The sequence below is a fragment of the Notolabrus celidotus genome, chromosome 1 (assembly GCF_009762535.1).
Source record: "Notolabrus celidotus isolate fNotCel1 chromosome 1, fNotCel1.pri, whole genome shotgun sequence".
Lineage (NCBI taxonomy): Eukaryota > Metazoa > Chordata > Actinopteri > Labriformes > Labridae > Notolabrus > Notolabrus celidotus.
In genome coordinates, this window is record NC_048272.1 from 287,644 (window position 1) to 312,339 (window position 24,696).

The 24,696-nt window shown below is 39.8% G+C and overlaps 3 protein-coding genes across 3 annotated transcripts; 2 read left to right on the forward strand and 1 right to left on the reverse strand.

Moving 5' to 3' along the window:
* Positions 1-3,161: 3,161 nt before the first annotated feature.
* ccdc51 (coiled-coil domain containing 51) lies at positions 3,162-9,300 on the reverse strand. Its single transcript, XM_034685252.1, has 7 exons — positions 9,081-9,300; positions 7,420-7,511; positions 7,137-7,335; positions 6,898-7,035; positions 6,653-6,817; positions 6,338-6,544; positions 3,162-6,243 (listed from the first exon to the last, which is right to left on the reverse strand). The coding sequence occupies exons 2-7, from the start codon at positions 7,422-7,424 to the stop codon at positions 5,638-5,640; spliced, it is 1,320 nt and encodes a 439-aa protein (XP_034541143.1). The 5' UTR covers positions 7,425-7,511; positions 9,081-9,300; the 3' UTR covers positions 3,162-5,637.
* Positions 9,263-15,912, forward strand: tma7 (translation machinery associated 7 homolog). The gene is made up of 4 exons (XM_034685262.1): positions 9,263-9,409; positions 12,136-12,191; positions 13,662-13,749; positions 15,412-15,912. Exons 1-4 carry the CDS (start codon positions 9,394-9,396, stop codon positions 15,444-15,446), a joined length of 195 nt encoding a protein of 64 aa, XP_034541153.1. The 5' UTR covers positions 9,263-9,393; the 3' UTR covers positions 15,447-15,912.
* Positions 15,913-20,634: 4,722 nt separating this feature from the next.
* On the forward strand, positions 20,635-23,639 carry LOC117815572 (intermediate filament protein ON3-like). Its single transcript, XM_034687360.1, has 9 exons — positions 20,635-21,151; positions 21,468-21,676; positions 21,765-21,825; positions 22,306-22,401; positions 22,498-22,662; positions 22,759-22,884; positions 22,975-23,195; positions 23,294-23,346; positions 23,455-23,639. The coding sequence occupies exons 1-9, from the start codon at positions 20,807-20,809 to the stop codon at positions 23,568-23,570; spliced, it is 1,392 nt and encodes a 463-aa protein (XP_034543251.1). The 5' UTR covers positions 20,635-20,806; the 3' UTR covers positions 23,571-23,639.
* Positions 23,640-24,696: the final 1,057 nt, after the last annotated feature.

The following is a 24,696-nucleotide window of genomic DNA, read 5'->3' on the forward strand; positions in this document are numbered from 1 at the left end:
GAGAAGAGAGGGAGACCAGAAAAAGAAAAGAGGGAGAAGGAATGGTGAAAGAATGAAAGAAGGAAAGGACGGGATAAGAAAAGGAGACGTAAAGGATGAAGAAAGAAAGAAAGAAAGAAAGAAAGAAAGAAAGAAAGAAAGAAAGAAAGAAAGAAAGAAAGAAAGAAAGAAAGAAAGAAACTTAAGGAAGTAACAAGAAAGAAAGAAATAAAAAGAAAGAAGAAAAGAAAGAAAGAAAGAAAGGATGATAGAGAGAGAGAAAGAAAGAAAGAAAGAAAGAAAGAAAGAAAGAAAGGATGATAGAGTGAAAGAAAGAAAGAAAGAAAGAAAGAAAGAAAGAAAGAAAGAAAGAAAGAAAGAAAGAAAGACAGACAGGGGGAGGGAGACCAGGAGAAAGAAAAAGAGTAGAATAAATGGTGAAAGAATGACAGATGGAAAGGACGGGATAAGAAAGGGACACACAAAGGAATAAGAAACATGGAAAGAAAGAAAGGAAGAAGAAAAAAGAAAGAAGTAAAGAAAAGAAAGAAGGACAGAAAGTAAGGTAAAAAGAAAGAATGATTGAGAGAAAGAAAGAAAGAAAGAAAGAAAGATAGAAAGAAAGAAAGAAAGAAAGAAAGGATGAATAACAGACCCCAAAAAAGGAATCTACAGCAGAGATCCAGAGGAACCTACAAGACAAGGGAGCTCAGGGACTCCAGAAAGGTCTATGGTTAGTAACTTTAATGGGACAGGAAGAGTTAAAGTGAGAGACAGACAGAGAGAGGAGAGAGAGGGAAAGACAGGATCCCAGTGTGTCAGTCTAAGCCTATAGCAGCATAACTAAGACCTGGTCCAAGCCTGATCCAGCTCTAACTATAAGCTTTAACAAAAAGGAAAGTTTGAAGCCTACTCTTAAAAGTAGAGAGGGTGTCTGCCTCCCGGACCCTGACTGGTAGATGATTCCAAAGGAGAGGGGCCTGATAACTGAAGGCTCGACCTCCCATACTACTTTTAGAGACTTTAGGTACGACCAGCAGGCCTGCATGTTGGGAGCGTAGTGTTCTAGAGGGGTAATATGAGCTCTTTAAGATACGAAGGTGTCACTGTCATGTGTCCCAGTCATGCCCTAATGTGACATTTTTGATAAAATATGGACAATTTGAATATAATTTTCATATCATGCTTTAACAGTCAAATAGAGATAAAATCTTCACCTGAAACACGTGATCTTAAACACAGAGGAACTTATTTTAAACTCTGAATCTCTCAGTCCAAGTTTTCTGTTAAGGAGTTGAACTGAAAGAAACACTAAATTATGTTTTTGAATTGTGAGAAAATGTGTTTCCTCCTCTATCAGCCAACACTTTTCATTTGAAAATGTCCCTGAAATAAAAAGGTACTTGGGTTTAGATCTGCTCTACTGTCTGACATTCATTTGCATATGAACAGTCGAGTCACGGCAGCATCTTGTCCTGACCTCTGCAGACAGTCAAACACTACAATCCAGCTGGCTCATGATGACAATGTGAAAAAAGGCTGCTGCTTTCATCTCTAACACGTTCAGCTGCTGCCCCCTGCTGGTTGGAAACTCTCAATCTGCCTTCATGCTCCAACTGTTTTACATCTGCAGTCAAATTGATAGAATAAGTCAAATAAGTTTTGTGTAAAATGTTAAATAGTTGATGTTTCCAGGCTCTTAAATAAGAATTTTGTTTTGTCTAAAAAAGGAAATGTAAGACTTACATTTTTAATCTGTCTTTTAAACTGGAGCAATTTCCTCTTAGCCTTGGACTGCTATATTTTTATTTATTTTATTTCAATTTATCTTATTGGATTTTTTTTTTATTGAATTCAGTTTTATTGATTTTATTGTAATGATTTCATTTTTCATTGTTTTGTATTTATCTTTTTTAATTTATTGATTTTATGTAATTATTTTATTTTATTTTATTTTTCTGATTTAATTGATTTGATTTATTGTAATGATTTCATTTTGAAAAAAAAGGTATTAATCTAAATCAGATAAATACCCCCCCAAAATTAAATTGTTTGTATTTCCTTTTATTTTATTTTTTATTTATCTGATTGAATCGTATTGATTCAATTGTAATAAATTTGTTTTTTTTATTTTTAAATCTATTTTTTTTATTTCATAGTAATTATTTAATTTTAATTTCTGATAGTTTTATGATTTAATTGTCTTGTATATCAAGGATTAAAGGACTTATGTCTCAGCAGGATGCAGAAAAACTCCTCCATGCATTTATCTTTAGCAGACTAGACTACTGTAACGGGGTCTTTACAGGACTCCCTAAAAAGTCCATCAGACGACTGCAGCTCATACAGAATGCTGCTGCTCGAGTCCTAACAAGGACCAAGAACGTAGACCACATCCCTCCAGTTCTTAGATCTCTACACTGGCTTCCTGTCTGTCAGAGAATAGACTTTAAAATCCTGCTGATGGTTTATAAAGACCTGAATGGTTTAGGCTGATCTGCTACTACTTTATGAACCACCTCGACCTCTGAGGTCCTCAGGTACTGGTCTGCTTTCAGTCCCTAGAGTCAGAAGGAAACATGGTGAAGCAGCGTTTAGTCATTATGCTCCACATATCTGGAACACACTCCCTGAAAGCTGCAGGTCTGCTCCAACTCTCACCTCTTTTAAATCAAAGACTAAGACCTTTTTATTTACCACTGCCTTCCTATCTTAGATTATTTTAACCCACTTTAAATTAAAATTTTAATGTAATTTTTAATATATTTTTCTTTTCTGTTTTATCATATTTGTCATTTTAATTGTGTTATTTTATGCTTGTCTGAATGTCTCCAATGCTTTTAATGTTTTAATGTAAAGCACATTGAGTTGCCCTCGTGTATGAAATGCACTATACAAATGAAGCTGCCTTGCCTTGCCTTGATTTTATTGTAATGATTTAATTTAAAAAAATGGTAATCAGATACATACCAAAAAATGTAATTGTATTGGTTTTATTTCAATTATTTTATGATTTTTTTTGGTATTTATCTGATTGAATTATAAAGTTTGTAATAAGAATGTAAAGCATGAACCAGAAGCAGTAACTTTAGGGGGAGATCATGTTCAGCAAAGTTGTAAAGCAAAAGCAGCAGAGAGTGATTGTGAATGATTGAATGACTCTTATAAAAACTCTCTTATGCAGTTTGAATTAAACGGTTTAATCCAGTGATCATTGAACTCAAACAAACAATCAACAACATGATGAAGGAAAGATGTGATTCAGGGATAAAGCAGATCATCACTTTTATTGATCAGTTTCATTTAGTCAGTTTAAAAAAAAAAGTCTTCCTGCATTAATTAAAAAATAATCACAGTTCAATCTGACTTATTAAGGCTCCACTCACGCTTTATAGTAGAAAATAAACCATCTATTGTAAATAATCAACACATCATATACTCTGTTTACATTTACAGCAACAAAAGAAAACACAGCTGGATCTTTATGTGAGAATTATGTGACTGAGGTGGGATAACAGATGTGAGGAAGTGGTCCTTCAGCTGGTCGGTGCTACTACTATAAAGGCTGAATCAAGCTGGACTAACCCAGTACAACGCATTGTGTTTGAAACAGATGACAGATAACTACATTTTGTCCACGGCTTCTAGCTGCTGAGTGCAAAAAACACAAGCTACAGATTATTGTTGGCCCTTATTAAAGCTGCTCTCCAGACTCAGAACTGTCAGGAACTCTGAGTCCTGCAGGAATGACGCTTTGTTCTGCACACGGTAAGATGATGCTACAGAGTACTGACAGACCTGAGCTGGTTAAAGATGACTGATAGTTCTCTAAAAACATTGAATTCAATGTTCAAGTTCAAACAGTTCACGCCGTCTGCTTCTTGACTGCGTGGATTTGCTGATTTTCTCTGTGTTTATATCATGAATTCACACCGATGTAGACTTTAAAACTTAAAAGGGTTGGATCTTATTCTGTTTTAGGATTGTTAGTTAAAGATATTTTACATCATAAAATGTTGATCAGCAAGACTTGATGAAGCTGCTTTCACATGAGAGGAAATGTGTTCCTTGCTCCTGCTAAGAAAGGCGCAAAGGAAAGCTCCACTTGCAGAGGTCACACATCACCGGTGTACTTTAACAAAACTTAAGGAATTGGATGGCCGCTGTCTGAGAAGGGCGTCCAGGCGGTCCAACCACTTGCTGGTCCTCCTTTACCTTCTTATAATCTTGCTGCAGAAAGCCCCGGGACTTTTGAAAAGTACTACCCCCCTAGCAGGGGATTTTTAGGGGGGAGATTAACTACCCCTGAACTAAATTTAGACCCTGGGTCCACCGGTCAAAACGCACATAGTTCAGGGGTAAAGATCCTCAGGTCGTTTAACGCCTTATCATGTGTGTCTATTTAAAGGTGACATATCACGCTTCTTTCATCAATATATATTGGTCTAAGAGGTCCCCAAAACATGTCTTTAAAGTTTATGCTCAAAAAAACACTTTGAAATCAGATTTTGGTCTGCCTGAAAAGCCCTCTTCTTCAGTCCTCCTCAGAACACTCTGTTTTCCCTCTGACCACGCCCCCTCAGGAAGTGAATGTGCCTCGGCTCTCCAGCACGTTGATCTAATGTTTACATGTTGGCTGAATATACACGGCTGCTCACAGACCCGCGTTACTTCAACCCTCTGAATCTGATCCAGAATCTGATCCTGATGGAGAGGCGCCTGCAGCAGGACCTTTCTGAAGGATTGGTCACAGATTTAGTGTTTCTTGTTGTTTTATTTGTCAGTATGTCGACGTGTGTCTTGGTACACAGCTACGAACATGTAGCTATGTAGCTATGCTAACTAGCGCTAACACTTTTCCATGATAAATAAAAATCATCCACTAGATCTTCAAATCTGCAGACGTGGGGAGTAAAACCGACCTTTGTGTTTATTAAGACAGCCTACAACTAGCATGCCTCCCTCCTAAGCTCCTTGTTAGCACACATGTGTGCAGGGAATGAAAAACAGAGGAGGGGATTCAGTATTATTTTATACAGTCTATGGGCTGAACAAGCTCCGAGCTCTGACTCCCACCGGATATTGTTGTTACGTAACAAAACACGGAAGTCTGAAACGGCTGGTTTCAGCACACATTTACAGAAAGGTGGAGAAATCAGAACAGGGGCAGAATGGATTTTTTTCATTCTCGGGGGGGTTTGTAGACAGGGACACATATTTCAGGTAGAGAACCATTAAAAAGTCCATTTTGCATGATATGTCACCTTTAACAAAGGCAGCTCCAAGGTTACCTGACCCTAAAGTCTTTCCATCCGTGCTGCACTCCAGTGTTTAGTTTGGTTATGAATCAAACAAACCTTTCATTTTGTTTGTTTTAAGCTCATTATAAAAATATCTAGGACAGCTTGTAGCTAAAAGCAGCATGATTGGAATCAGCAGCAAAGTCCCTTCTTCAGATCACAGAATCAGGAATACTAATGAGGAAGGAACACGTCTCATGGCTTCAGGAGATCAGTGAGCTCAGATCAGGATCAAGTTAAACACAGAAACTTTGTCACCTCTCACCCTGTAAGAGTTTAACTCTCTCCTACTTTATTATTATTATTATGATAAGTCGACTTAGTGCACGTGAACAAAGTGAGGTCTGAGGTATCAGGTCTACCCGGCTCCTCTGAGCAGCATGTACACAGCACTGATGGTGATGGCGGTGGCTGTGTAAGTAAACACGGCGTTATAAAGTGTGTTTGTCCTGATTCCTTCTCCCAGTGTCCTCTTTGTCTCCTCCAGACTCTGAATCACAGCCTCAGACTCCAGCTGGTCCCCTCTCTCTGCTGCAGGTGGAGCTGCAGGCTGCAGCTGCACAGCCTGTTGTTCAGCCTGTTTCTCAGCCTGTACTTCAGGGTGCGGTCTGGTCTCCAGCAGCCTCTTCACCATCGATAAATCCGCCTCCACTCTCACCAGTCCCTGCTCCAGGTGTCCCAGCTGTGGCGGCAGAGACTCCAGGAGGGACTCGGTCTTCTTGCTGCCTGTGTGGAGGTCTCTTAACGCCGACAGAGGCACAGAGGGTGAGCTTGAGGTCTGATCTGCCCTATCCTGCAGGAGGATGTCTCTCTGAGCGAGGGCGTCTGTGAGAGCGAGTCTGAGGCTGTCGATGAGCGTACGGAGCTCGTCCTGCTGGGAGCGGTGGTTTCCAGCCTGGACTTTGAGGGCTTCCTGCAGACTCTCTGGACCTTTCTGGGCTTCCAGCAGCAGACTCTTCAGCTCCTGCAGAGGGGAAAGAAGTCCAGGATGTAGATAAAACATGCAGCCAAATAAAAACAACACCTTCAGGTCAAATCTTTGTGCTACATTTCCTCACCTGAAGGCGGACCCGGTTGATGTATGTTGATCCCATGACCCCGATCAGAGCCCCGAGGACAGAGCCGATAACGGACCAGTTTTTGGTGCGTTCTGCCCTCGTCCTCTCCTTCTCATGGCTCTCTCTGACGCCCGCTGAGAACAAGGCGAACTTCTCCCTCTCTGAACCCTCTGCGTTCTCATACGCTGTCCGGAAACGACGCTCCTCCTGTGAGAGAGACAGAACAAACATCTTCAACCATCTGATCCCTGTAAATCCCTGTACTTGCATTTCCCTTCACTCTGTGTTTTCACATTAATATCAGTGTCAGCTGACCTGCAGCAGTTTGTGCTCCTGTGTGGCCAGCTCCAGGTAGTGAGCCTCCTCCCTTGAGACCCGGTCCAGCCGGTCTCTGACCTCCTTCAGCTTGACCTGCAGAGCCTCCAGGCTGGTATGAGCCTCTCGTACCATCCCTCTGGCCACCATGAAAGCTGCCTCAGCCTGCAAGAAACACACACGTCTGAGAATTAAAGAACTCAGAGTCTGCAGCTCATCATTCATGATGTCCTGTGTTTGCTCACCTCTGTGACTTTGGTCTGGGCCACACGGACCTCATTGAGCCCGACAAACTCCTCGTACCTCTGCCACCAGTAGTTGACTGTAGCAGTGGCGGTCTGAGCTGACCTCTGACCCCACTGCTGACCCACCTCACCGGCATACTGGAGAATGAAGAGATGGAGGAGAGAGGAACGTGTGGTTAGACTTTATCGTCTTTAAGATTGGATGTTTGAAAACCAGCAAAAAGAGGAGTCGTCTGTACCTTCAGGGCAGCCAGAGCCCGCTCCTTCACCACCTCAGCTCCACCCTTCCCTTCAGGAGAAACCGGGTCGGTGGGATTAGGTGAACCGGGCTGATGCTGAGCACTATAGGTTCGCACCAGAGAGATTCTGCAAGGCCAGGTGTGTCGGGACAGGCAGCGCGAGCCACGAGCCCAGAGACAGATCTGAGCTCCTCTGTACCTGACGAGGTAAAGACACTGTTTACAATGTTTCATTGCATTAACCTGAAAAGGCTCAGGGACCGGGGACAGGGGGCGGACTTACCTCATTTTGAGGTCAGCAGTCTGGAGTCCAAGTTGAAAACTGTCAGAGCTTCACTTTCAGGACTGATAAAGATCCAACACTGGAACAGGCATCTGTGACAACAACAGTGAAAAGTTATTATGTGATTGTTTGATTATTATGAGAGCTGCAGATGCACACGTTTTGAGGCTCTACCATAGTTTAACTTTTCATAGCATCTGACACAGTTTAAGCCATACAGCTGGACAAGATTAAAAAATAATATATATACATTTTTGCTCAATACACTGAAATCCAAGTTTAAAACAAGTTTCAGGAACATGACAACAAGTTGATGTTGGTAACTTGGCCTCCAAAGCCCCCACATCTTAATCAAACTCAAGGATCTGCTGCTATCGTCTTGGTGCCAGCTACCACAGCACACCTTCAGAGGGCTAGTGGAGTCAGTGTCTCGTCAGGTCAGGGAAGCTTTAGTCCTGTCCTGTGCCATGAAAGTGATTGGTAATAAAAAAGTACCTGTCTCTTCAAACCATCTTTGAAAAGACTGTTCTCAATCAGGCACAACAAATCTTGAAGGACTCTTCTCATGTTCTTTATTCAGAATGTGAATTATTGCCCTCTGGCAGACGGTTCAGAGCGAGCAGATATAAAAGTAACCGCTTCAAGCTCTCCTTCCTCCCTACTTCCATCTCTCTACTCAACAAACAAACTCTTGTTTGAGTATGAGGGTTCACTTACTCTGCACTAATGTTCATATGATATTGCTTTTTTACTGCCACATTGGTATCTTATTGTTATTTATTGTATTATTGGTATTGTTGTGTCATTGGTATGCCTCATTGACATGGTTTCTTATCTTGACAGTGGGCATGTTATTGTATGTTGGTATGTTAAATGAATGTATTTTTTGTGAGCAGCACTGCACTTATGTCCACAATGAAGTTTAACTTATCTTAACTTATCTGACCTGACCTGAGGGCGACCTACTCAATATTAGCTGGGTGTTAATGATGTTATGGCTGATGGGTGTATACATGTGTAATCATATTCAAGAAAACTTCATACATGCATATAGTAATGAAGTAATAGACTACAGAACATGTACTACATGATAATTTGTACATACCAAGGTTATTATTATAAACAAAAACTAATGAAATCACAGTAACTAGATTGTCAAAATACTTTTGATAACTGAAATAAACAAAGCTTTACAAAAAAATAATAATAATGAAATCTAACTTATAATACAAAATACTGTTTTTGTTCCATTTTGGTCTCCACCCCAAAAAGTGTCCCCCAAAAAAAGAAAACTCAACAAAACTAATTAAAACATTAAAAAATAATAAAAGCTTCACCTGAATGAGAAAAACAAAAGGCAAAAAGGAATAAGACATACTAGGAACAAAACTTTCTGAAGCTAATTTCAACCTTTGCACACAGTCTGATGAGGGATTACTCAATCCACATCTCTTAAAAGAGAAACTACAAACAAATACGTTGAATATTGATTGATAAATGAAATAATCAGTTAGGCTTAAGGGAGGTAAAGTTAACACAGCATGGAGTCAGTATTGTGACTGACATTGTGATTTCTGACATGTTTTTTAAGGCTAACTGTGATGTCCTTTAACAGCTAATTCACTACTATCCTCACGATGCTACATTAGCATTAGCCTTACCTTTTAACAGTTTGATGGATATTTCGATACTTCCGTTCATATAATGAGATATTAAAATAGCTTTATCCTTTTTCTTCAGTGTTGTTGTCAGTCTGATCACATATCTTCCAGCTAAAGTGTTAGCATTGTAATGTCAAATGAAACAGCAAAGGAGCTAGCCGGGTGATTTTTCGATCAGGCACATCGTGGTCTACCTCTTCCGGTTCAGAGGTTAACGGGGTCCTTCCAGCGCGGATTAGAACCAGAACGCTTACCGACTGTCAGCAAAATACATTCATTTCTCTCCTTTAAACTACTTTAACGAGCTGTAAACATGTCTGGAAGAGAAGGTGAGATGTATTTTCATTATATAGTTATCTAAAAATCTCAATAATCTTTAACAGAATGTGTTTGAAGGGGAATAAAGCTCAGTGAAGCGTGTTTGGCTGCGTGGATGAGCTAACTGCTTCAGAAAGCGCGAGCTCGAGATCGTTCTCTTTTTACACCAAACTGCATCACAAATCTTTATTATTCACTGTTTTTAGATGTTTTTACGTGTTAATGCAGAAGAAAGATGATTTTTATGGACCATGACGAAGCACTGTGATCGTCCCAGATATTCGGCTGCTAATCTGTCTTCCAAAAATACATATTTAAACCAAAAAACGTTGATTTTAAATGTTAAATTCATCGTCCAGGTAACGTTAAAGCAGTCCAGTGTTTAGTGTAAATTTGAGACCGTCGCTGGATAGTCTGCTTTTTGATGCACTGGATTCACATGATGTAACCCACAGGGATAATGTATTCAGTAGGGATGTACATTTTAATTATTTACCGTGATCGATTTTTGGAAATGTTAACGATCAATTATCGATTAATTGTTAAAAAAAAAAATATTATTCTTACGTCAAAAACAACGTTTGTCCCCTAAATTTTATTTTCTACAGCAACAAAATGCATCTAACTGACGGGATTGAATACGGGCACACGTTTGACACGCAGAATATCAACGATGAGGCTCATTAAAATATTCTCCGCGGACATAATCTTATAAAGTGAAGGCTCATAATACTAACAGAAAAATACTTCAGACTCACAGTGTCCAGTTTTCTGTCTACTCGTTCTTATTGAGAAAAATAATCATGTGTATTCGGTCAGGTGTCAGCCAGGAGCGCAACCGGGTCATAATCAGTCCCGCTGAAAAAAAGCCCAGACGGATCTGATGCTGCTGGTCTGTAAACGTAGCGTACCTGAATTTCCCACCTGTCTGTTGCCTTTGTATCCAAAGGTGGGAAATATCCTGTTTAAAGCTGTCAACCTTTGTGTCTGTGTTGTTGTTGGCAGCAGTTTTGTATTGATCCTCTTTTAAAAAGCGCACGTGGAGACCTGACGCACAGCCGCAGCCGCCAGCTGAGCGTCTCTGCTGTGCGCAACACCTTTAACAGCTGATTCACATCCAAACATGCTTTAAACTCCAAAGTGCGCCCGGGGGCCAATGGCCCAAGGTCCATTTATTTATGGCCTCCAAGCTTCCATCTTAAAGGTGACATATCACGCTTTTTTCATCAATATATATTGGTCTAAGAGGTCCCCAAAACATGTCTTTAAAGTTTATGCTCAAAAAAACACTTTGAAATCAGATTTTGGTCTGCCTGAAAAGCCCTCTTTTTCAGCCCTCCTCAGAACACTCTGTTTTCTCTCTGACCACGCCCCCTCAGGAAGTGGATGTGCCCTCGGCTGTCCTTGATCTAATGTTTACATGTTGGCTGAATATACACGGCTGCTCAGAGATCACGTTTCTTCAACCCTCTGAATCTGATCCTGACGGAGAGGCGCCTGCAGCAGGACCTTTCTGAAGGATTGGTCACAGATTTAGTGTTTCTTGTTGTTTTATTTATCAGTATGTCGACGTGTGTCTTGGTACACAGCTACGAACATGTAGCTATGTAGCTATGCTAACTAGCGCTAGCACTTATCCATGATAAGTAAAAATCATCCACTAGATCTTCAAATCTGCAGACGTGGGGAGTAAAACCGACCTTTGTGTTTATTAAGACAGCCTACAACTAGCATGCCTCCCTCCTAAGCTCCTTGTTAGCACACATGTGTGCAGGGAATGAAAAACAGAGGAGGGGTTGAGTTGTATTTTATACAGTCTATGGGCTGAACAAGCTCCGAGCTCTGACTTCCTGTTACAGACCGGATGGCGTTGTGACGTATGAAAAACACTGAAAACTGAAACGGCTGGTTTCAGCACACATTTACAGAAAGGTGGAGAAATCAGAACAGGGGCAGAATGGATTCTTTTCATTTTCAGGGGGTTTGTAGACAGGGACACATATTTCAGGTAGAGAACCATTAAAAAGTCGATTTTGCATGATATGTCACCTTTAAAACACCTCCCTGATAGATGAGTGTAATATGAGACCACATGATGTTTGACTGAAAATTGATAACAAAAATGTGTGGTTCGAGTAATTTCTTAACAATCAATTAATCGATAATGGATTAATTGTGGTCATCCCTAGTATTCAGTATACATTTATACCTAATATGTGTACAACTTGCTTTTAGTATTTTGTAATGTAACCTTAATGACTTAATACTGGTCAATAATTAATAATAAATGTTATTTATAAAAGCGCTTTAAAAGTTCCTCCAAGACACTTTACAGGAAAAAGAATTGTACAATAGAAAAGCAAAGGAAAACAGTGCAAAAAGGCAAGGGAAACATGTGGTGAGTGAGGGAGAGAATCTGAGGCGTTGGGGGGAGAGAGTTCCAGAGGGTGGGGGCAGCGACAGAGAAGGCCCTGTCCCCCCAGGTTAATGTTAATGGGACTAAATCTTTGCTATTCTCCAGAGCTGAAGCAAAAAAAAATAAAATGATGCTAGGGGTGGACGATACGGCCTCAAAATGATATCACGATATTCCCAGAACATTTTTGATAACGATATATATTACAATATACAAAAACAATAAACACATTTATCAGAGAAGTGCAGATTGGCTTCAGTTTTTTAGTCCATCTCTTTGAGCAGTGATCTGATACTAAATGTTTTTATTTATCGTCCTCAGGAGGCAAAAAGAAACCACTGAAGGCACCGAAGAAGCAGTCAAAAGAAATGGATGACGTAAGTGTTCCCGTCTGCTCTCTTAATAAATTTAATGTAAGCCTTCTCCAAGAATCAGCACCTTCAGAAAACCTCCATGAAACAGCCAAATGAGAAAAGAGCAACCTGGCCTAGAAGAGAGACACCGAGCCCGACCGAGCTGCCTGTTACCTGTTTGCTCACAGGGGTAGGCATGGGGGCATGCTGATCCCCAGCAGCATAGACTGGCTGTTGGGACGTGGAATGCCACATCACTGGTGGGGAAGGAGCCGGAGTTACACAGGACTTCCACCAGATCCATGTCCGGTCTGTCTCTGATCTGTCACAGCACCAGATCTGATAGGTTTCTATTCTAGTCAATGTGTTATCTTCCACTGGATCCGCTGCGTTGCGTTCCGGCTGCGTCTCTGATCCGGCAGGTTGGAGTCCTCCGGATCAGATACACAAGACTTCTATTTTTTTTTCTACCAATCTCAACAGAGCAGATGGAGCGGGACAGGAAGTCAGGTTTCACCAAAACAAAATGAAAACATCCGGTTAATTTTCAGAATAAAACACTCTGTGTTATCACCAGATCGTATTTCACTTAACTACAACAACAAACCAAAGTCATGATGAGCGGAGCCAGGCCTGGAGTCAACAGGTCAGAGGTTTTCAGAGGACCAGAAAGACAACATGGATGAGGAGAGGAGGAGGAGGAGGAGGAGGATCGGGTCTCGGTCTCGTGACTCCAGCTGTCCGGCGGTCCTGCTAGCATGGAGCCGGTTTTATCTGAAGTCTGATGCATGATGGAGGTTTTTCAGGGTCTTGATTCCTCTATCTGAGGTCTGACACCTGAGGATGATACCTGTAGCTCAGGCTTTGTCCACCTGTGATAACCTCTGCATCCCTAATTAACACCTCAGATTAATCTCTTCTATTAGATAGAAGAAGAAGAAGAAGAAGAAGAAGAAGAAGAAGAAGAAGAAGAAGAAGAAGAAGAAGAGCAGCGACCTGCAGCGATGTCACGAGACCTTCAGCTTCTATTTGAAGGCTGCAGACATCTTATTGATTTCTGTCTCGCCGTTATCAGGGTGACATTATGAGCCATCGAACAGATCGTTTTTCACTCACAAGCCTCTTTATTATTACATCTATCATTCACACAAATGTCTGTTGAATTACTCACATTGGATTTATTTGGAGCATAAAGACAGAAAGTCATTGTAAATGTATCTTGTATTTGTTTTTTTCTTGTAGTGTGTTTTATATATTTTCACTACAGTTCTGACTACCTGAAGGAATACATAAATACTCTCTGTCACTGTTTCCCAAAGTCCAAGACTGCTTCTTCACATCAGCTGAATATCTGATGTGAAAAATTGAGACACAATACATTTAAATTTTTTGTTGGCTGTTTCAGATTTATTTGCGAACACAAAACTGATGTGAAACCACTAAGAGTTTTGTTTTTGTTTTTTCACTGAATGTTAAATCTCTCTGTGTCTGCAGGATGAAGTTGCTTTCAAGCAGAAGCAAAAGGAGGAACAGAAAGCCTTGGAAGCACTCAAGGCCAAAGCTTCTGGAAAAGGACCTCTAGGTGAGACCAGAGTCATTACCGTGGTGTAGGGCTGTCAAAATTGCTCCAAAATGACGTTCAAATATTCCCTCTAAAAAAAAGACATAGGTTCGAACCATTCGAATATCTATATTTGCACATTATGTCAATAACAGGTGGACAAACTAATACAAGGAGACATAACTACTTGTATATGTATTTTTATTTCAGATTTAACATTCCTAAAACATACCTACACATTACAAAACAAGTAAATGACCTAATGGTCTATACTATAACACTTTGAAGACCGTAGACCTCTCGCTCGCTGGCAGGCTTCATTCAGTGATTGAAGCAAATATTATTAACATTAATTGAAGTTAAAGGTGACATATCATTCAAAATGGACTTTTTAATGGTTCTCTACCTGAAATATGTGTCCCTGTCTACAAACCCCCCCGAGAATGAAAAGAATCCATTCTGCCCCTGTTCTGATTTCTCCACCTTTCTGTAAATGTGTGCTGAAACCAGCCGTTTCAGTTTTCAGTGTTTTTCATACGTCACAACGCCATCCGGTCTGTAACAGGAAGTCAGAGCTCGGCGCTTGTTCAGCCCATAGACTGTATAAAATACAACTCAACCCCTCCTCCGTTTTTCATTCCCTGCACACGTGTGCTAACAAGGAGCTTAGGAGGGAGGCATGCTAGTTGTAGGCTGTCTTAATAAACACAAAGGTCGGTTTGACTCCCCACGTCTGCAGATTTGAAGATCTAGTGGATGATTTTTAGTTTTCATGGAAAAGTGCTAGCGCTAGTTAGCATAGCCACATAGCTACATGTTATTGTAGCTGTGTACCAAGACACACGTCGACATACTGACAAATAAAACAACAAGAAACACTAAATCTGTGACCAATGGTTCAGAAAGGTCCTGCTGCAGGCGCCTCTCCGTCAGGATCAGATTCTGGATCAGATTCAGAGGGTTGAAGTAACGCGGGTCTGTGAGCAGCCAACAAGTAAACATTAGATCAACGTGCTGGACAGCCGAGGCCACATCCACTTCCTGAGGAGGCATGGTCAGGGAGCTCATTCTCATTTAAAGGCACAGACACAGAAAATAGCCTGTTCTCTGCAGGGCTGAAAAAGAGGGGTTTACAGGCAGACCAGAATCTGATTTCAAAGTGTTTTTATGAGCATAAACTTTAAAGACATGTTGTGGGGACCTCTTAGACCAATATATGTTGATGAAAAAGAGCAGAATATGTCACCTTTTAAAGTTAAAAACGAAAAAGTAGTCCACTTACATTCTTGGCGTTTGTATAAAAAAGAGAGGAAAAACTGCATTTTATCCCAGTGTCACTGATTGTCAGGCTCTTTTAGTCCACTGTCAATGTAGGGTCTTAGGCCTGACAGGTTATTTGCCAAAAACACAAGACAGTCCACGTGTGAAGAGGCCAGTGCTGATCTCTTTTTATTCACTATACTCACCATACTTCCCCCCCTGTTTTAGATGAATACAGTCTTGTTTTACCTAATCACCATATTTTTGGAGGGAGACTTGAGCTGTCTTCTAGATTAAATGTTGTTTTCTAAGCTCTGATCTCCATTCAAATATTCTGACTTCTTCCTGATGGAGTAATCACAGCAGAGGTTTTGTTGCTCAGCTGAATTCACTGTGTCTCCTCTTCTTCTCTTTTTCCTGCAGGAAGCAGCGGTATCAAGAAGTCAGGCAAAAAGTAAAGTCTGAATCTGACCACGGTGTTTGTTTGCTCCCCGGCCTCACTTTTCTTTGTCTGCGATGTCAGAATGTGCTCCAAGAAGAAGAAGAAGAATCCAGTTTGTCTTTAAAGTGAACCCCATAACACCTGAAACCCTGCCCCAGCTTCAGCGCTGAAATGAACAAAATAAATAAAAGCATTTTGAAAAGTTAACAACAGAATAATTATTACTTTGCTAATCAAGCCCAGTTCACACATCACAACTCTAAGACATGTTATCAGATGTTAAATTGTGAATATTATTATTTTGGTCACTCAGTCAAACACACATCTTCAAACACGGTTCAGAAATGACATTGTTGTGCAGATTTAGAAAGACTGGAATTCCTGAGTATCTTTGTGTGCTAACACAAACCACGCCGAGTTGTTTTTCCTATGATTTTGTTGTATTGTAAACAGGGAGATGCTATTAAAGTTTTTGTAATGACTGCTTGTTGTTGTGTTGCTTTGTTGTCGGCAGAGATAGGTCGAGAATTTGAACGCAACTAAATCATGACGATCAAATCAATCAAATCAAAGTAAAATCAGAACAATTAATAAATGAAATAAAATCAGATAAATATCAGGAGCATAAAATAATATAAAAGTGTGATAGAATTGAATAAAATCATTACAGTAAAATAAATGAAATAAAATCAGATAACTTTCAGAAACAAAATAATATAAAAGTATGATATAATAGAATTGAATAAAATCATTACAATAAAATAAATGAAATAAAATCAGATAAATATCAGGAACATAAAATAATATACAAGTATGATAGAATTGAAAAAAATCAAAGTAAAATTACAATAAATTAAATAAAATCAGATACATTTCAGAAACATAAAATAATATTAAAGTATGGTATAATAGAATTGAATAAAATCAATAAAATAAAAGTAAAATCATTACAATAAAACAAATTAAATAAAATCAGATAAATATCAGAAATATAAAAATATGATATAATAGAATGAATAAAATCAAAGAAAAATTACAATAAATTAAATGAAATAGAATCAGATAAATATCAGAAAAATAGATATATAAAAGTATGATATAATAGAATTTAATAAAATCAAAGTAAAGTTAAAATAAAATAGAATCAGATAAATATCAGAAACAAAATAATATAAAAGTATGATATAATAGAATTGAATAAAATCAATGAAATAAAATCAAAGTAAAATCATTACAATAAAATAAATGAAATAAAATCAGATAAATATCAGAAACAAAATAATATAAAAGTATGATATAACGGAATTGAATAAAATCAACGTAAAATTACAATAAAATAAATGAAATAAAATCAGAGAAGTATCGGAAGAAGAAAATCATTGCAATAAAATTAATCAAGTAAAACCAGGAGAATATCAAAAAAATAAAATAAAATAAAAATCTGATGTATGAAAATAATATAAAAACAGGATATAAGAAGCTGCAACAGTGACCTCTTCTTGTGCACTTGTGCATTGCTACAGTCATTTTAAAAGATTGAAATAATAAAGTCAGGGAGTTTTGGTCCCTGCTCTTTTCACAATACCACCTTCAAAATAAAATACACTTGTGCTCATAAGTATACATACCCTGGCAGAATGTATGATTTCCTGGGTAGTTTCTGTTGTCATTATGATACAAAAAGAGTAAACACAGTTGTTAGATAATAATTTGCTTCACCCAACCACTAACCATGAGTGACAACAAAGTTTTTCTCTTATCTTTCATATTCTCTGAAAAATGGCCCCAAAAAAAAAATCACAGATTCTGCCGGGGTATGTAAACTTATGAGCACAACTGTATATACTATTAAACTGACATTATAGCCTGCTGCTTGGCCAGAGAAAAATTCATAGCCAGCTGAGCTTCCACTTGAAAAAGACACACCAGAACCAACACCAGGAGCAGTACCAAAGCTGGTTCTTTTAAATGAGACCTGCAAAGGACCTGCCAGTTGCTGACTGAGTATGCCTTCCTCATCATCATGGTTGCAGTGGTAGAGGTTGTGGACTCTGAGCAGAGATCTGAAGATGTGCAAGCTTCCAAAGGGCCAAGTCCTTCTGAGTGTCTGACTGTAGACTCTGCCTGCTTGTATGGCTGAAGCTGGGTGGGGTCGCAGACCACTTGGACCTGTACTGTCACTTTCTGCTGTCCAGCCTCTCTCCACCTTCTCTTACATACCTCTGTCTTGGAATGATGGTGGTCAATCTTGAAAAACAAGACAGGAGGTATTTTCAAAAGATAAGCCATGCACACTGCACTGAAACAACTTAAAACCTGTATTTTATGTGTTCTTTACTCATTTTTAGGGAGTTCACTTAAGGATATTGTAGGATCTTCATTTGAGCACCCTTTAGCTATACGCTTAAAGTATCTTTACATACCAAAACAGGAAAATATAAGAAAATGAACACTTTTTTCAACAAAGTGGACAACTGTCTACAACTGGGGTGTCAAACTCATTTCAGTTCAGGGGCCACATACAGCCCAATTTGATCTCAAGTGGGCCGGACATAAATAACAAATATTCCAAATTGTTCTGTTTGTTTTAGTGCAAGAAGGTATCAGTAACATGAAAATGTTCACATTTAATGAACTATCTTTTTACTAAAACAGCTGTTGTATTTTTCACCATATTGAGTCTCAAAGTGGGGCCAAATATGATATTATTTAAGCTCTGAAACCTGCTGTGAACACACCAAACACACAGGTTTCCCATTCAACTGACACACAGAGTGTTATATTTACAGCAAAAGAACAGAGATTATCATAATGAAGAAGGTAAAGTTGAATATTGTTGACTCCTCAGCTCCTGCATGAACGGTTTGCTTGCTGGACAGTGTTGTATGCAGGGGTCCAAAAAGTCTGAATTTCCGCCAGATTATGCAAATATTAATTTTCCTCACTTTGAGAAAAAAAATCCTGGAGCGCTGTTCATGTGCCTTCTGTCAGCTGTTTGATTGTATGTGACCCCCAGAGAACAAATTTGAAATAGTAGTTACTATTAATGAAAAGTTAATGTCTTCTCTGTAATTTTTTTACTTTGCAAAGTCGTCCTGTGGGCCAGATTGGAACCTCTGGCGGGCCGGATTTGGCCCGCGGGCCGTATGTTTGACACCCCTGGTCTACAGCTTCACAAAAATCACACACTGACCTGAATTACAATCAAGATGATATTCAAAAAAAAGACATTCAGAGAGCGCTAAGAGTCCTTTCTGTCATCACACTCACAATCAATATCATTCATAAACAAAGAGAATACAAAGTTTTAATTGTTTTTATAAAGTTGGAAATGAAAAACAATTATTTCATAAACATTATCAAATTAATCAATGATTACATTCTCTGACTAGAAAGAAGCTAGCCTGTGATAAGCCAGTAATTATAATTTAATAAAGGAATGCTGAACAGTTAGTGTGTGTATGTATATATATTTAGCTCTTGATAATTTGCTCACATGTGATCACAGATTGTTTGGGGTTGCCTAATGTAACAGATGTGATTGGGTCATGGCAGGAGCTGACACGAGAACTGGTTTCTAGCTTTTATGGAAGTTAAATGAAAGTAAATCATTTTGATAACATTCACAAATATTAATATAAACCAGCTCAATCATGAAGTGCATTTTTAACTCCGTTACACCCACCCCCACTGGATTTTAGCAAAATGAGGCAGCAACTGCACAGTACGCACTAAAAGAGTTACCAAACCTTTTCAAAGTACTAAGGGTGAGACACAACATCATAAATACCAACATAAGTGCATCCTACAAGGATGCACTTATGTTGCCAAGAGGGGAAATTTACTGCTCAAGCTTCCTCTTCTAAGTCTCTGGAGGCAAAATTGAGATTCTCACTTCAGCTTCATTCAAGTTTCAAATTGTTCTCATTAGTTTCTCCTAAAATTCACTAGGAGAAATAGTTGAGATCATGACATGAGTCTTAATTGAGACTTAAATGAGAGATCTCATTAATGGCTCATTTTCTTCTGTTTTTTAAAAATATATTTTTGGGCTTTTTGCCTTTATTTGACAGGACAGCTGAAGAGAGACAGGAAATGTGGGGAGTAGTGAGCGGGGGAAGACATGCAGGAAATGGTCGACCGGCCAGGAATCAAACCAGCGACCCCTGCAACAAGGACTGTAGCCTCTGTATGTGGGGCGCTTAGACCGCTAGGCCACCAGTGCCCAAAAGAGTCCACCCCTTTAATTGTAATAATCTGGATAAATCTGGTCAGCCCTTTTGCGGCCCATATTTTAAATAAATGGTCTGTCATACCTGGAGATATGAAATCTCTATCTTTTGCAATTTCTCTCAAATCCACTAAATCTTTGTGAAGTTGTTTTGTTCCAAACAGACTTGTAAAGGAAGGACCATATTGTGAAGTCAAAGAAGAGATCATTTCACATCTAAATATCTGATCTTGAAGTGGTTCAAATGTTTTAATGAGAATTGTAACTTTGTGGACAATTACATTGAAATGTTAATTTTGCAGGGCACTATAAATGTTGATGAAAAGATGAGCTCAGGCTCTTTCTTTGCTCCATCTGAGCTCAACTTGAGATCCAAAAACTGAGTCTGACAAAAACAAATGGATGAGGTTAGATTGAGACAATTGAGAGAGCTCCCTGATTTCTCCACCTGAGCTCAAAAGGAGTCACAACACTTGAGAAATACCTGAGAATCATTTCAGATTTGGACCAGATCTCCTTTTGAACTGAAAGGGAGACTAAGCTGAGACTTTTTACAACTTTTTTTCTGAAGGCAAGAATGAGAAACAGGAGACATAAGCTATAGTCTCATTTTGCTTTCAAACAGATCTCATTGTTGTCTAGGAGACAGAAATGAAACACTTTTGAGATCTCCTCTCTACATTTCTTTTCCTATGGGTGGTATTTATGATTTCTCCACCTCAGCTTTCATACCTCTGTCTCGGAATGATAAGAGTGGTCAATCCAATAGGGCTGATGGATGCTCAAATGCAGATCCTACAATAACTTCAAGGGAACTCCCTTTAAAAATGAGTAAAGAACACATAAAATACAGGTTTTAAGTTGTGCTAGTGCAGTGTGCACGGCTTATCTTTTGAAAATACCTCCTGTCTTGTTTTTCAAGATTGACCACGTATCATTCCAAGACAGAGGTATGTAAGAGAAGGGGGAGAGAGGCTGGACAGCAGAAAGTGACAGTACAGGTTTAAGTGGTCTGCGACCCCACCCAGCTTCAGCCATAAAAGCAGGCAGAGTCTGCAGTCAGACACTCAGAAGGACTTGGCCCTTTGGAAGCTTGCACATCTTCAGTTCTCTGCTCAGAATCCACAACCTCTACCACTGCAACCATGATGATGAGGAAGGCATACTCAGTCAGCAGCTCTAGTGGCAGCAACAGGAATTCCTTTGCAGGACCAGGAAGCAGCTACTCCGTTAAAAGAACCAGCTTTGGTGCCTCTTCTGGTCTTGGTTCTGGTATGTCTTTTTCTAGTGGAAGCTCAGCTGGCTACGAACTTTCCTCTGGCCAAGCAGGAGGCAGTTACATCGCTCCATCGATCACAGCTGTCCAGGTAAACAAGAGCCTGCTGGCTCCTCTCAACCTGGAGATTGACCCCACCATCAATGTCGTCCGCAACCAGGAGAAGGATCAGATCAAGACCCTCAACAACCGCTTTGCCTCCTTCATCGACAAGGTTAGTTTCTGTGAGCTCTGTGTGACTCCTCAGTGTCTTAGGTACATACTCATTTGGTTCTCATTATCATGGTGTTACAAATCTGCAGGCCCTCCCTGGTAAACATTCAAATCTAGCTCTCATAAGTCCTGTCCTAATTTGTTATTGAAAAGAGAAAAGGTCAAACATAAGTATGTAGTAAATCCTTTTTAAGAGTCCAAAGCACGTCATTTGCACATTTCATAGATGGACTGGTTATTGTTGGTATATGCTATATACAGAGAGAATACTTTTCAAACAGCCTCTGACAACCTCTCTTGATTTGGTGTTTCCCCAGGTCCGTTTCCTGGAGCAGCAGAACAAGATGCTTGAGACCAAATGGAGCCTCCTGCAGGACCAGACCACCACCCGCTCCAACATCGATGGCATGTTTGAGGCCTACATCGCCAACCTGCGCAGACAGCTCGAGGGGCTCGGCAATGAGAAGGCCAAGCTGGAGGGAGAGCAGAAGAACATGCAGGGTGTGGTTGAGGACTTTAGGAGGAAGTAAGTGTCAGCATGACATGGTCAAGAGTTTTACACCTGATGAGGTGAGGAGGTCGATGCACTAAGGCCTTTCCTTTTGTTCTTGTAGGTATGAAGATGAAATCAACAAGCGTGCATCTGCTGAGAATGAATTTGTTCTGATGAAGAAGGTATGAATACATTTAAGGGTGATTTTGTTACAAGGGGCCTTTAGAAAAAAGTTAGGTGCTGATTTATAACCAGTTTAAACTTCTCTGTGTTGCTCCAATGGCTGGCTTCAACTACAAACTCCTGCAGGCTGCAATGTCTGCAAGGTAGTCTCTGTTGCTGCATGATCAGACTGTTTTTGGAGTGCTAGTTGAAGAGGACATCACATGTCTTTGAATGTCATTACACGCATTAAATTGTGATCTGAGCCAGTCAAAGATCAAAAATAAAAAATGCCTTTTATAGTCATTATAGCCCACAGGCATCTCTGCTATAACACTGCTATAAACCATTAGTCAGTCAGTTTGGATAAATGTCATATGTGCCCAGGTTATTTAAAAATAACAGAGTTAAGCTTGAGGATGACACCTGATGTATTTTTTATCCTAAGTTTGTACTCAATATTGTCAGCTGATTGTGTTGTCACAAAATTGAATTTACAGGACGTCGATGCTGCCTACATTCTCAAGGTAGAGCTGGAGGCAAGAGTTGATGCTCTTCAGGATGAGATCAACTTCCTCAGAGCCGTCTATGATGCTGTATGTATCTGTCATGTTCACTTGATCTACTGCTTAACACTACAGCCATCTATAGATCATTGATAATGAACTGGTGTTCAAAAATCATTGGTATAGGAGCTTCGTGAGCTGCAAAGCCAGATCAAGGACACCTCCGTCATCGTGGAGATGGACAACAGCCGTAACTTGGACATGGATTCTATTGTGGCTGAAGTGCGCGCTCAGTATGAGGACATCGCCAACAAGAGCAAGGCTGATGCAGAGGGCTGGTACAAACAGAAGGTAAGAGAAAGGCAATGAACAAATCCATCCCCAATGTCTCTTTCAGGACTTTCAGGATCATGCGTCTAAAACACCTTGATGTGTTTTTCTAAACAGTATGAGGAGATGCAGTCCTCTGCTGGTCAGTACGGGGATGACCTGCGCACAACCAAGGTTGAGATGGCTGAGCTGAACCGCATGATCGCCCGCCTTCAGAATGAGATTGATGCTGTCAAGGGACAGGTAAACGTGAAGAATGGATGATGATTCAGTGAGAGAAATCTTCAAAGTATAAGCAGATCTGAAGTTATAACTGTGAAATAATGTCCACAGAGAGCCAACCTTGAGGCTCAGATCGCAGAAGCTGAGGGGCGCGGTGAGCTGGCAGTGAAAGATGCCAAGCTCCGCATCAGGGACTTGGAAGCTGCTCTGCAGAGAGCCAAGCAAGACATGGCCCGCCAGGTACGTGAATACCAGGAACTGATGAACGTCAAGCTGGCCCTGGACATTGAAATCGCCACCTACAGGAAGCTGCTGGAAGGAGAGGAGAGCAGGTGGGATGAACTTCAATATGTCATGTTGTTTCATAGCTGCAGTATTGGTATCAACTGTGAATGAATCAAGGACTAACTCACTGCTTCACCACCTTTAGATTGGCCAGTGGAGGATCCAAAGCCACCATCCATGTCCAGCAGAGCTCTGGAGGTAAGTTTAAAAGCTTATACATCATCAACATCATCATAACTGATACTGAATCTATTGACATCACTGACAGACAGAGGCCTAATGATAACTGTATTTGTTCTTCCCTAGGATACGCAAACACCAGCTCCAGTGGTGGATTTGGATATGGCGGTGGTTATGGTGGTGTTGGTGGCTCCGTTACCAAGTCTTCAGTCTCAACAACCAGCGCCAGGAGAGCTTATTAAAAAGGAGATCTGATCTTTTCTGTTCTGTTCTTATGGTGCTGCAAATAAAACACAGAAATCCAAACCAAACTTGATGTTGAAGGATTGCTACTTTCCTTACTAGCTTCTTTAAAAATGACCAAATGTGAACTTTGTAGTCAATAAGTAAACACACAAGGGCAAGGGTAGATGGCAAGGCAGAATGTGTTTCTTTGAACACTGGTATAAGTACAAAGAGAAGAAGAAAAGGTTTGACAGTGATTAAATGATGCAAGAAAAGCACCAACAGGCTACACTGTTGTATCAAGTCATGTTCTGATAAACTGGACTGAAAGGAGGCTTGTTAATGAGATGGAGACTTTTTTTCATTGTTTGTCTTATCCTGCAGTTGGATGTAACATAAGTACTAAGAACAATTGGACAAAAGAAGCTTTGTGTGATCCAGGTTGACCTCAGCAACGTCAATGTTTGATCAATGACAGCAAATCACATTAAACTGATCTAAATAAAACATGTCAGAGAACTTAATATGCTGCCTCTCACTCTCATTATTCTTCAGATAAATGGAGGGATAGTGGAAACACTCTCCAGGTATCTTTAGTTTAGAATGTTTTGCATAATGTACTGGCTTTTTCAGCTGACGCCTTCAATATCAATGCTTCAGGGCAACTTGATAAAGAGACCCAATTTCAAGCCATTATGGCAAAAGCCAGCCAAGGCAACCCCAAACAATCTGTAATCACATGCTAGCAAATTATCAAGAGCTAAATATATGTTATACTACTTGTTGTATCTTAAACAGATAAAATTAGGATGTCATATTCCTCAGCTGAAAGACGACAGCACTGCAAGTTGCACTGTTGTATCAAGATTCAAGATTCAAAGGTTTTTATTGTCAATTTTCACTGAGTGTACCAGACATTCAGGAAAAACGAGATGCTGTTTCTCTCTCTTCCAGTTCTTTAAATATCTAAAGATTTAAATATAAAAATACAATAAAATATAATAAATACAGTTCTATCTATAATAACAATCTATGTGCACAGTGCAGGTATTTCAGTGACAGTTTAAAAATGTACAATGAAAATGAGAGAAGGTAATAGTGCAAATGATATTTAAGGTGCAGACAGTGTTCAGAATAACTAAA

Coding starts and splice junctions, on each gene's coding strand:
- ccdc51 (XM_034685252.1), bottom strand. Junction 6,818..6,897: donor CCCAGACCAAAGTCACAGAG/GTGAGCAAACAC, acceptor TGTTTCTTGCAG/GCTGAGGCAGCTTTCATGGT. Junction 6,244..6,337: donor TCAACCGGGTCCGCCTTCAG/GTGAGGAAATGT, acceptor TCCCCTCTGCAG/GAGCTGAAGAGTCTGCTGCT.
- tma7 (XM_034685262.1), top strand. Junction 12,192..13,661: donor AGTCAAAAGAAATGGATGAC/GTAAGTGTTCCC, acceptor CTGTGTCTGCAG/GATGAAGTTGCTTTCAAGCA. Junction 13,750..15,411: donor TTCTGGAAAAGGACCTCTAG/GTGAGACCAGAG, acceptor TTTTTCCTGCAG/GAAGCAGCGGTATCAAGAAG.
- LOC117815572 (XM_034687360.1), top strand. CDS start 20,807: ATGATGATGAGGAAGGCATACTCAGTCAGCAGCTCTAGTGGCAGCAAC. Junction 21,826..22,305: donor AATTTGTTCTGATGAAGAAG/GTATGAATACAT, acceptor TTGAATTTACAG/GACGTCGATGCTGCCTACAT. Junction 23,196..23,293: donor CTGGAAGGAGAGGAGAGCAG/GTGGGATGAACT, acceptor CACCACCTTTAG/ATTGGCCAGTGGAGGATCCA.